Source organism: Sinocyclocheilus rhinocerous, unplaced genomic scaffold, assembly GCF_001515625.1.
Source record: "Sinocyclocheilus rhinocerous isolate Xijiao unplaced genomic scaffold, SAMN03320098_v1.1 scaffold1342, whole genome shotgun sequence".
NCBI lineage: Eukaryota > Metazoa > Chordata > Actinopteri > Cypriniformes > Cyprinidae > Sinocyclocheilus > Sinocyclocheilus rhinocerous.
Genome location: NW_015640094.1, coordinates 885,210 through 897,302, shown reverse-complemented (window position 1 = coordinate 897,302; position 12,093 = coordinate 885,210). Strand labels below are relative to the sequence as shown.

Sequence of the window (12,093 nt, the reverse complement as noted above, 5' to 3'; positions counted from 1 at the left end):
GCGAAATGTCAGACTTTTGGACCTGTTTTGCCCCCGTAGTCCTTCCTGTGTTTCTTTATTTGGTCATGTTCCTGTCTTCGTCTAATTTGATTATGTTCCATTGATGTCACCTGTGTTCCCCTGATTGCCCTGTGTTTAAAGTCCTAGTCTGTTCAGTTTGTGTTTGTCAGGTCTACTCGTTCTCTCCGTGTGTTGGCTCAAGCTCCTATTGTGGATTATCTCCTGCGTTTCATTATTAAAGTCTGTTAAACGTTTCCTCGTGACTCCAGCGTGTTCCCTCAACAGCGTGACTTGACAATATAGCAATATAGTTATTATTTATTTGAATAAATAAATAGTATTTTATTTCTTTTATATCATATTTAATCATTAACAATAATCATAATTGTCATAAATGGCATAAATCATAAATGAAAATTGTTCATTTGTGTTTTATTATATAATCTATAATAATATCTTTAATAACAATGTTTAATTTAGATATTTTATTTTAAATAATAAACCATTTTTATTTATTTTTAATAGTTAATAATAATAATAATAATAATAATAAATAATAATAATAATCAGCATAATTGTATTATTAATAATGTTCATCTCTCCTTCCCCTCAATGTGAAATCTATTCTTTTCTCTGTAATATAATAATTTTGATATTTTATTTATTTAAATAAGAAATATTTAGTAAAAATGAAAAATAAGAAGTATATGTGTATTATGTATTATTAATCATTTTCATCTTTTGTTCCTTCCATGTTTTCAAGAATTGTATGTGTTGTATCATTCAACCGTTTTTGCCTTTCTCATTTTTTTCCGTGGATGTTCTCGTCAGATCCACTCCAGACCCAGTGCCCAGCCCACCATCTCCCCGTGGTGCGGAGCATCAGCCCGAGCCCACCGATGACGGAGAGCCTAATCCCGCCGCGATCAACGAGCCAGCGCAATGCCGAGCGACTGAGCGGAGGATCGCCCCGAAGATAGAGCCGAACCCATCAGACCAGGTGCGAGAGCCGGCGACAATGCCCACCACAAGGGAGAAAGCCGCGGACAGTGTGAGCACAGAGAGGAGCTCCGCCCCCTGCACCGCGGCTGAGGGTGAGCTGAGTATGGCGCGGCGAAAATGAAAAATAAGAAGTATACGTGTATTATGTATTATTAATCATTTTCATCTTTTGTTCCTTCCATGTTTTCAAGAATTGTATGTGTTGTATCATTCAACCGTTTTTGCCTTTCTCATTTTTTTTTTTTTTAGCAAAAAATTTTTTCAGCAACATATGATATGAAAGCTAATGAAAGCTTATATTTTAGAAATTGTGTCTCTCACACAGAGATCATCATATGTGGTGGTTCTGGGTGTTAAAATCTGTATAATTTAGAAAATGTTATAAATACTCTTTCTTCAGTTCCCCTATGGAGTCAGTGATGTTCTACGCCATTACCACGTTACACAACCTGTTACTGCACCAGGAGGGAGCCAAGATGGCGGTGCGTCTGGCTGATGGACTGCAACGGATGGTCCCTCTTCTGAAAAAAACCAACCCCAAGTTCCTGGCCATCACCACAGACTGCCTGCAGCTGCTGTCTTACGGCAATCAGGAGAGCAAGGTGTCATTTCATCACTAGCCTTAGAGACTTACAGAGTGCTTGCATATAAAATAGTTTAGCCTTAATCTCTGTGCTTTTTCTCTTTTCACAGTTGATCATCCTGGCAAATGGTGGGCCAGAAGGTTTGGTGTTCATTATGAGAAACTACAACTATGAGAAGCTCCTGTGGACCACCAGCAGAGTCCTGAAGGTGCTGTCTGTCTGTCCAAGCAACAAACCAGCTATTGTTGACGCTGGTGAGTGAATGTGTGCGTTACATTCTTCTTTTAATGCTCTTTTCCCCTTTTTTTATTCTTAGACCCTAGAGGAATATTCTTATCTCTTTTCTTTCATTCCCAAGTACTGTTCTCTTGGGCGTTTTTGTATAATTTCCCTTTAATATCGCAATCTCCTTCTCATTTTGTCTGGGTTCTTTGTCTGAGGATGTTGGGGGCTTTTTGCGTATTTTTCCCCACTTTTGATGAATGAATTTGCGTGACTTTTACAGTCAGTCATGATTATTACATTATGAAGTATTTCTGAGATTGCTATGGATGATTTCCATTTGTTTGTCATGTAACAATTCTATAAAAAAAAAGATTTGAACCATTATACACTTTGGGGTTGGTAAGATGTTTTTGAAAGAAGTCTCTTAAGCTCACCAAGGCTGCATTTATTTTGAGCAAAAAAACACATTTAAGAGCAGTATCGTTCTTAAATATTTTTTACAATTTAAACCGTTTTGAATATATTTTTTAAATGTAATTCATTCCTGTGACACAAAGCTGAATTTTCAGCATCATCACTCCAGTCTTCAGTGTCACATGATCCTGATTCAGAAATCATTCTAATGTGATCTTTTGTAACATTCTAAATGTCTTTAATGACACTTTTGATCTTGCTGAATAAAAGCATTATTTGAAAAAAAAAAAACTAACCCCATAGTTTTGAAAAAACCTTGAGATTTGAATGCAAATAGATGGATGATTCAGCTTTCTGAGCTTCTTTGCGTAGCATGACCAGAAATCACTAGAAAATCGCTGTAACTTTTCTTTTTATCACTGTTCCGTGACTAATATTTTCAGGTTTTTATGACCGTGAAAGAAATGTTTTGGAGGAGAGAAGGGAAATGGGATTGGGACACATTACAAGCCAAAATTTAATCTACATCATGAACACCATGACTCGACATATCAGCAGCATGTGTGTTAAACCGCTATATTAGAGTCCCAACAATACATGATTTAGCCATTGAACTCATCTCAAGTAGATTTTCCATGAAAACTAATTTTACAGAGATTTGAATGCAAATAGATGGATGATTCAGCTTTCTGAGCTTCTTTGCGTAGCATGACCAGAAATCACTAGAAAATCGCTGTAACTTTTCTTTTTATCACTGTTCCGTGACTAATATTTTCAGGTTTTTATGACCGTGAAAGAAATGTTTTGGAGGAGAGAAGGGAAATGGGATTGGGACACATTACAAGTCAAAATTGAATCTACATCATGAACACCATGACTCGACATATCAGCAGCATGTGTGTTAAACCGCTATATTAGAGCCCCAACAATACATGATTTAGCCATTGAACTCATCTCAAGTAGATTTTCCATGAAAACTAATTTTACAGGTGCAGTTAATGTAAAAACCCACCTTTATCAAACCTGCCTGTCAGGACCGCTTCACGGCAGTCATGCCGTCGCTGTATGGATGTTACTTTATTAACGCTGACCTTTCAGTGAATTAATACTTAGATATACAACGACAAAGGTTGCAGGACTAAAATATCTCACTCTATCATGCCTGCCAGAGCTAATCTCATAAAAGTCTTCACAGTTATGGCGTCTTCCCATATGAGGTTTCGACGCTCGTCTTGAGAAAGCGCTGAGGATCAGGTAGTTACAACACTGGATGAGAGGCAGTTTTCAAGGATGTCTCCTAATCTCCTTCCCTCTTTTTATCTTCCTAAGCCATGTGGCTTTTAGTTTTTCTGCACAGACTCCAAAAGACATTTCTCTCCCTTTGGCAGACAATGGCTAATCCATGGAGAAATACAGCCTTCTTCTTTTTAGAGCAGGTTGTGTAGCTGGATAGTTTTGTCCTTTCTTCTTTTTTTTTTGTGGCTAAGTCTGATAAATATGGACTCTAAGCCTTTTTCTCTCCATTTGGCAGGGGGTATGCAGGCTCTCGGCCAACATCTCTCAGGTTCGAGTCAGCGTCTGACACAGAACTGCCTGTGGACCCTGAGGAATCTCTCTGACGCTGCAACCAAGCAGGTAAAACGAGCTGTTTCAATCTGTAGACCGTGTGTTTGTTACAATGGTGCACTGTACTTAAAGGGACAGTTCACCCAAAAAATTTAATTTACTGTTTGTTTACTCACCCTCAGGCCATCCAAGATGTAGGTGACTTTTTTCCTTCAGTAGAACAGTAAAGCAGATTTGGTTACGCTTTATTTTAAGGTGTCCTTTTGGGCAATATAGTGTATGCTTGGTGCGGTAGGGGGCCCAACCTCATATTCTTTCATAGGGCCCAAAATTGCTAGCAGCGCCCCTGGTTGAACCAGTTCACCAAACTGAACCATCTAAAACAGTTCGTGGCTCGAGCAGCACAGATCAATCAAAACTCACTTTCGGAAGCCTTACAGTCACTCCGACTCGAAATGAGCCGAAATACTGTCGTATATGATCCTATGATGCTGATTTTTGCCGACTCATTCAGCGCTCCAGTTCCTCCAATGTAAGTGGGAAAACTTGAAAAATCGGCAGTGTATCAAATACTTATTTGCCCCACTGTAAGTACATGTAACATGTAACAAGGACACCTTAAAATAAAGTGTTACCGCATATTTTTAGCTGAAACCGTGGTCCTTGGTGATTCATAAAATGCAAGTGGTTGGTTTTTGAGAATAAAAAAGCATGTAAAGACACATAAAATTAATATCCATGGCTCCTGATGATATATTGAGGACTTATGAAGCGAAATGATCGGTCTGTGCAAGAAACTGAATATTATTTGCAACATTATAACCTGTAATCCAGAGCCTCAGGCAAGCAGTCCAGAGTGATGTTAGGTTCACGAACAAATCATTCTGTTTTAATGAACCGGTTGAACTCCAGTTCCTCCAACAGTCAGTGAACTGAGGAAACAGATCAGACTCGGACCAAAGACCGATGAGACGCTAATATGCTCATGTGTGAACCCAGCACTTGAATAAAGGGCCAAAATGAACGTTTTTATGGTTTCTCTTTGTTTGTGTAAAAAGGTGAGCTGTTAAAGACTAGTTTATTCACTTTATGTGCTTTAGACATGTAAAACATCCCTGTTTCACATCAGTATTGGGCGCTTTAATAATATAATTGTGTATACATTACATCATTGTTTGATTACCAAAACGAACTGGAGAATCAGTTATTTGATCCAGAAATGAACTGTCCAAAAGTACCAGTTTGTGGAAGAGAATCAAATTTTCATTTGCTTGAGGCTCTGGATTACAGGTACTCTGCTTTTATTAATGCTTTTATTTATTCTTCAAAACCAGCAGCTGCTGACTTTGCATTTTATGAATGACCAAGGACCACGGTTACAGCTAAAAATCCTCTTTACTGTTCTTCTAATGAAAAAGGTCACCTTAATCTTGGATGGCCTGAGGGTTAGTTCACCCAAAAATGAAAATTCTGTCATTAATTACTCACCCTCATGTCGTTCCAAACCAGTAAGACCTTCGTTAATTTTTGCAATACAAATTAAGATATATTTTATGAAATCCGAGAGCTTTCTGACCCTGCATAGACAGCAACGCAACTGACACGTTCAAGACCCAAAAAGGTAGTAAGCACATCATTAAAATAGCCCATGTGACATCAGTGATTCAACCTTAATTTTGTGCGCGACGAAAATAAAAATAACTTTATACAACAATTCTTCTCTTCCATGTATTCTTCGATGTGCGTTCACAAGAGTACCACAACGCATGTGTGTAATGCTGCTCACGCAGGAGCCAGCGTTCTGACACGACACGAGGGTGAATAATTAATAACAGAATTTTCTTTATTGTGTGAACTATCCTAGCATCCACCCAGAAAAGCCTAGCAAACACCCAGAACATTCCATTAACTGCCTAGCAACTGCCCAGAGCATCCTAGCAACCACCCAAAAGTTGTTGTTGAAAGAAAAAGCTTGTTTGTGTTTTACCTTGTTAGTATTTTTTAAGCAAAATTACCCAAATTATCCTCAAGAGAAAATTAGTCAATCATGATTCTATGCTGAATGTGATTGTGGAATGGCTTTATAAAGCAGATAATTAGAATATTTGCTTACAAATGAAATACCAATAGCATTTTCAATATTGCATTCAGTTATTAAATGTGCAGAGCGCACTTGAAAGCCACCGAACCGCTTTCATGTAGACTGACAGTTTTTCCTCTGTACTTTCTAATGCTTTTATAGTTCAGGCGACTTGTGGTTTTCATAATTGTTCCTCACCTCCACACAATTTGTCCCTCATCACTGCCACTCAGAATTCAGTGGCCCAGAAAATGCACAATTAATGATAAACAGGTTATCATTTTCGGCCTTATTATTAAATTCGAGGAACAAAAGCAACTATTAGCGGCCGCGTCTCCTTCCGCTCCCACCGAAAGTGAGTAGAATTTAAATGTGTGTTGAGCGTCTGTCTGTCTCTAATCTTTCACAAGCTCGCGTTCTGTCTTATCTCGTTCTTTCAATGCCTTTCATTTGTTTCTTATCTCAGTCTCCTCCTCTTCTATCATGTCTTTCATTTGTGATAATTAGCAGTTATGACTGTCTGATTCTTGAAATATTGTGTTTTTATGTAAATCTTTTACACTATCACTGATCATTCATGATGTATTAGAAAGGTGAATGATAAAGAAATATTCTGGGTTCAGTACAAGTTTAACTCAGACGACAGTTTTTGTGGCTTGATGTTGATAACCTTAAAAATGATTCCACTTGTCCCTCTTTTTCTTTAAAAAAGGCAGAAATCTGGATCATGGTGAGGCTCTTGCAATGGATGTGAATGAAGCTAGTTTGTAAACATTGAAACATTCAGTGTTTTAATAGTATAGCCACAAGATGTAAACAAAATGGATGTTAACAGAGAAAGAAGTTAATACTTTTACTCAGCAATGGTGCATTAAATTGATCAAAAGTGAAAGTAAAAGTAAAGACATGTATAATGTTACAAAATATTTACATTTCTAAATAAATGCTGTTCTTTTGAATTTTCGGTTCATCATAGAATCCTCAAGAAAATTACCTTTTTTTCACAAAATATCAAATCTCAGCATATTAGAATGATTTCTGAAGACTGGAGTAATGATGCTGAAAATTCAGCTTTGATCACAGGAATAAATTACATCATAAATTATATTCAAATAGAACACTGTTATTTCAAATTCTAAAAATATTTGACAGTATAAATAAAAAACATGTTACTTAATAAATATTAACTGAAATAAAATAAAATAAGAAACTCAAACTTTGTTTTCAGCTAGTTGCCAAAGCAGCATTTCTCATTTTCATTTAGTTTAACTTGATATACTAAAATAACTAAAACTAAAGCTGAAATAAAAAATAATAAAAACTGTGGAAAATAAATAAGAATTAATAAACTGATAAAAACTAATAACTCATTTATTTATAACAAAAATTAAGTACAATGAAAATGGAAAACACAAAAAAATGTAATAAACTATATACATACTGTGTGTGTGTGTGTGTGTGTGTATAAATATATTAGGGCTGGTAAGTGATTAATATTTTTAGTCTAATTAATTACATGATGTGACGATTAATTAATCTAATTAATCGCAAATTAATCGCACATCAGATTTGGCTGAGAAATTACTCCCAAAAGATCATTTAAAGTCCCTCAAGTCCCCCCAAGTGTTGTGTAAAGCATCAAACAGACATTACAAAAAGTAGCTTCAGCAAGAAATATTTTGTTTGATAAAATGTATTACATATACTCTTTTGGACCATGAGGGTGAGTAAATGATGACACAATTGTCATTTTTGGGTGGGTGAACTATACCTTTAATAATTTATTTAATACATTTTTATTATTATTACTATGGAAATATGAAATTATTTTTTTAATGAAATTATACTCTAAATAATAAACTAAAACTGCCAGTAGGTGGTGGTAAATGTCTTAAAGATTAAGTCAACGAGTAATTTATTCATTCACTTGATTCGAAACTGAGATGTCAGCTTTTAGTGATAATAAAGGAAGCACTGCTCACATTCTGCCATGCCAAGCCCATGCTTGCTTTGCTGTTAAAAATAACAGTGGTTTGTGAATGTTGATGCTTAGCCTAAATAACAAATAATTTATCGGGAGCATTTTTTGCTGGGATGTTGTGGATCTTAGGAGATGTTACAGAATCATTTAATGTAAATTCCTTTGATGTGCTGAAAAAAAAATCTATATAGATTATTTTATGCAGGCTTTTGTGGGCGGGAGCGGGACCAGGTAAGATATTTTTCTGCGGGAGCGGGTGGGCGTGAGACAGAATCTTGTGGAAGCGGGACTGAAAAATCCATCCTGCGCAGGTCTCTACATCAAAGTACAGCAAGAGCTATAGAGAGCAGATGGCTCCTTACGCTTTTGAATCGCTCTCGCGGTACTTTGATGCCATACACCGATCGGTCTGTGCAGCGCCGCTTCAAATCCAACGCGCCTATGGCCAAAGGTTCAACGCGCCTAATAATTCACCCAATTCGTTCAAAACGTGCATTAAAGGCCTTTCTTTCTGAGAGTGTATATATATAATTAATGAAAATGGATAATACAATAATATACCAAACTTAATAATAATATACAAATACTAATATTAATATACAAAACTTACTAATTTATTAATATATAAATAACTAATAAAAAAAATTCAAAAACAGAAAATATTACAAAAAAAATAACAAAAATACAAATGGAAAATACAAAAGAAAAAAAAAACTGACCCCTTCTTATTTTATCTCCACACAGGAAGGTCTGGACGGTCTCCTGCAGATCTTAGTGAGTCAGCTGGGCTCAGATGATGTGAACATGCTGACCTGCGCTACTGGCATCCTGTCAAACCTCACCTGCAACAACGCACGCAACAAGGCCCTGGTCACCCAGAGCGGCGGGGTGGAGGCCCTCATTCACGCCGTGCTGCGGGCCGGAGAGAAGGAGGACGTGGCCGAGCCGGCCGTCTGTGCCCTGCGTCACCTCACGAGCCGCCACCCCGACGCAGAGCTGGCCCAGAATGCAGTGCGTCTGCACTACGGCATCTCCGCCATCACCAAGCTCTTGGGCCAGCCGCACTATTGGCCTGTGGTAAAGGTCTGTATGTGTTATTTTCTGTGTGTGTCTGAAGAGCTGCCAATTTTAAAGTCCTCTCCACCGTTTAAATTTAAAGGTCAGATTTGAATCGTCTGGGGGCAGTTCTTGCGAGCCTTTGATGTGGAAGAACGCTGAGACTTGCCTCTCGCGTTAAGCAGATTTGCTGCTGGATCTTAGTCATTGAGCGGCACTCCTACGCTCCTCTGGGGCTTCGGAGTAATTTTGAGGACACTAGCTGGAACAATAAAAGAGCCCTCGAGCATCATATGCGAGAAGCCACTGCCATACACAGACTGAGAGCTGTAAATCCTTGTATCAGGATGCCTGAAATAATTTTGTGTTATATAGAAGTAAAATGATAATGGCATAAAGGTGAGGAAGTAAGGACAAAGTAAGAAAGGACAGTCACACTGATAGCTTTTTGGTAGTAAAAAGTCATCAGGAGTCAACGATTTTTAATGAGAGTTGAGCAACAGAGACCATTTGTTATGCAATAAAGTTTAGTAGAACATAACTTTATGCAAATATTATGGCTCTACCAATGGTGTGCTTTTGGGGAGGGACTCCCTGTATCAAGGCCAATGGTGACGGGGGAGTGTTATATGTATATATATATATATATATATATATATATATATATATATCGCAATCAATCCCACCTAACATTAAAGTTTTAAAATATACTTTTACATTGCAATAATTTTACATATATATTAGGGCTGTCAGTTTAACGCGTTAACTTAATTAATTATGAAAAATAACGCGATTAAAATATTTTAGCGCAGTTAACGCACTGGCTCGCACTGTTAACTCGCACTGTTAACTGCGTCTTCAGTTTTTAGACCCCCAGACTACTTCTAGTAGTTAGTCATTTTAGTGATTCATCAGACAAAATGAAAATTAGAAATGTTACCCTGGCAACTACCTGAAACAAGTTTATGTTTTTCATCTAATTTTTTTTTTATTTAGGCTTTATTCCAATTAACAAAAATGTTTAATTAATGATAATAACCCTGGTTTGGTGTTGCAAGAGGTCAAGAAATTACCAGTTTTGAGCTTCATGTCAGTTAGTTAGTTAGTTAGTTAGTTAGTTTATTTTTTTAATTCAGCAAGGATGCATTAGAATTAAAGTCATAAAAAGTGACAGTAAAGACATTTATAATGTTGTAAAAGATTATTATTTTTAATAAAATCAGTTCTTTTGAACTTTCTGTGGAATCCTGAAAACATGATCACAGTTTTCACAAAAATATGAAGCACCACAACTGTTTTCAATATTGGTTACATTTCATACAGTTGACTGTTGACAAATATGATGCAGGGTAACAACTCCATAAATGCAGGTATTCAAGATATGGGGCAAAAATGCCCATGTATGAGTTTTTGTCTCGTATTTATATCACATGATAAGTGATATCAGCGAACGCAATATCACACGAGTGCTGTTTGTCCCGAATAGCATGAGTGCAAATGTGATTTTTACACAACGGTTCAGTAAATAAGAAGGTAATATTGTGTTGCGTTCTTTATTATATTTTGTTTTTGCTCAGTTTTGCCAACAAAAATATTACCTATAAAGCCACAGCAGAACTGTTGCGCATCTGTGAGCAGCACAGCGGTGTTTAGTTTCTAAATGAATCTGCGTTTTGAACGAATCGTGTGAACCAATGATTCAAAGCCCATTCAAAGAGAGAGCCGTTCACTGAATTCCTGAATGAATCAGCCGTTTTGAATTAATCGAATGAAAGACTCATAAAGACATTTACCGCCACCTGCTGGCAGTTTTAGTTTCTTATTTAGAGTATTATTTCATAAAAAAAAGGAAAAAATGGGGGAGGGGGACTTTAAAGGAAGAGTTCACCCAAAAATCTTTAATTATGTCATCATTTACTCAAACCTGAATGACTTACTTTCTTTTACGGAACATAAAAAAGGTATTTTGAAGACTGTTGGTAACAAAGCTGTTTTGGTTACCAATGACTTCCACTGCATGAACGAAAAAAAAAAACAGAGATGTTACTCAAATTATCTTCTTTTATGTTTCATAGTTTATGCTGAATCAAATAAAATATTGCTATCTAAAGCTACTATTTATAATGTCTACTTTATACTTTCTCATTTAACACAAAAATAGCATTAAATAATCTTTTCGGTGTATTTTTCACATCCAAATGTAATTTGTGATTAATTACATTAATTAATTGACACATCATGCAATTAATTAGATTAAAAATTTTAATCGACTGACAGCCCTAATATAGTTTGTCCCTTTTTAACCCAGCATTTTTTAGAGTGTAACATGCAAGATGTAAGAACAAATGCAGAAAAGTATGGCAGTAACAGATACAGAGTTTATAAATGAAAAATTAAACATTTGTTGAATATATCTTTTAAGATCAAATTTAACTTTTTGGGTAGATTTTATATATTGTATAAAAATATTATACAAAAACACTATTATACAATAGTTGTACAATTAGTTAATAGTTAAGTTCTTTACAAACTATTCTGGCATGACAGTAAATAAACCACAACATTAACACTGATATTATAACATTTATCAGAAACATATGTGTGAAAGAATGTGAGCATGTGTATGAATGACAGAGTGTAAACTCCATTTCTACTAAACAACAACACAGAACAAGCATTTAACATCTAAAAGAGAAAAACATTTGAAAAAGAAAACATTTAATTAAAATCTATCCATTTTCAAATAGAGGTACATCTACATCTGTAAGGTAACTAGTCTGTTTTATAATTTCAACCACTTTCTGTGGTTGTTTAATGTCTCTGTCTACCACAGCGCTCTAGAATGCTATAATGGTAGCACCAGTGTGAGGGTATTTAAAATTGTTTAAATAAATATATTGCTTTCAGAAAGCTACTTTTTTTTTTACTGAAGTATTAAAACAGACATGACATTCACATACCTCACAAATTTTCATGAATGTGGAGGGCTGCTCTTTAAAGGGTTAGTTCACCAAAAAATGAAAATGGTCATAATTTATTCTCCCCCGTGTTGTTCCAAAACCCATACAAATTCTGCTAATTTTTGGAACACACATAAATATATTTTTTAATATTCTCTTAATTGTTGTCCTCCATTGCAAGTCTGGGAGACCAGTATTTTCTTCTGAACAGACATGTTCGCTATG

General features: G+C 36.0%; 1 protein-coding gene across 2 annotated transcripts in view; it reads left to right on the top strand.

Annotated features, from left to right (window-relative positions):
• Window positions 1–12,093, top strand: part of jupb (junction plakoglobin b) — a 37,167-nt gene that overhangs the window by 10,658 nt on the left and 14,416 nt on the right. For both annotated transcript variants that reach the window (XM_016568533.1, XM_016568532.1), the window contains exons 5-8: window positions 1,403–1,604; window positions 1,696–1,840; window positions 3,757–3,860; window positions 8,597–8,935. In XM_016568533.1, coding sequence (XP_016424019.1) covers window positions 1,403–1,604; window positions 1,696–1,840; window positions 3,757–3,860; window positions 8,597–8,935 — 790 coding nt within the window. The remainder of the gene's footprint in view (window positions 1–1,402; window positions 1,605–1,695; window positions 1,841–3,756; window positions 3,861–8,596; window positions 8,936–12,093) is intronic.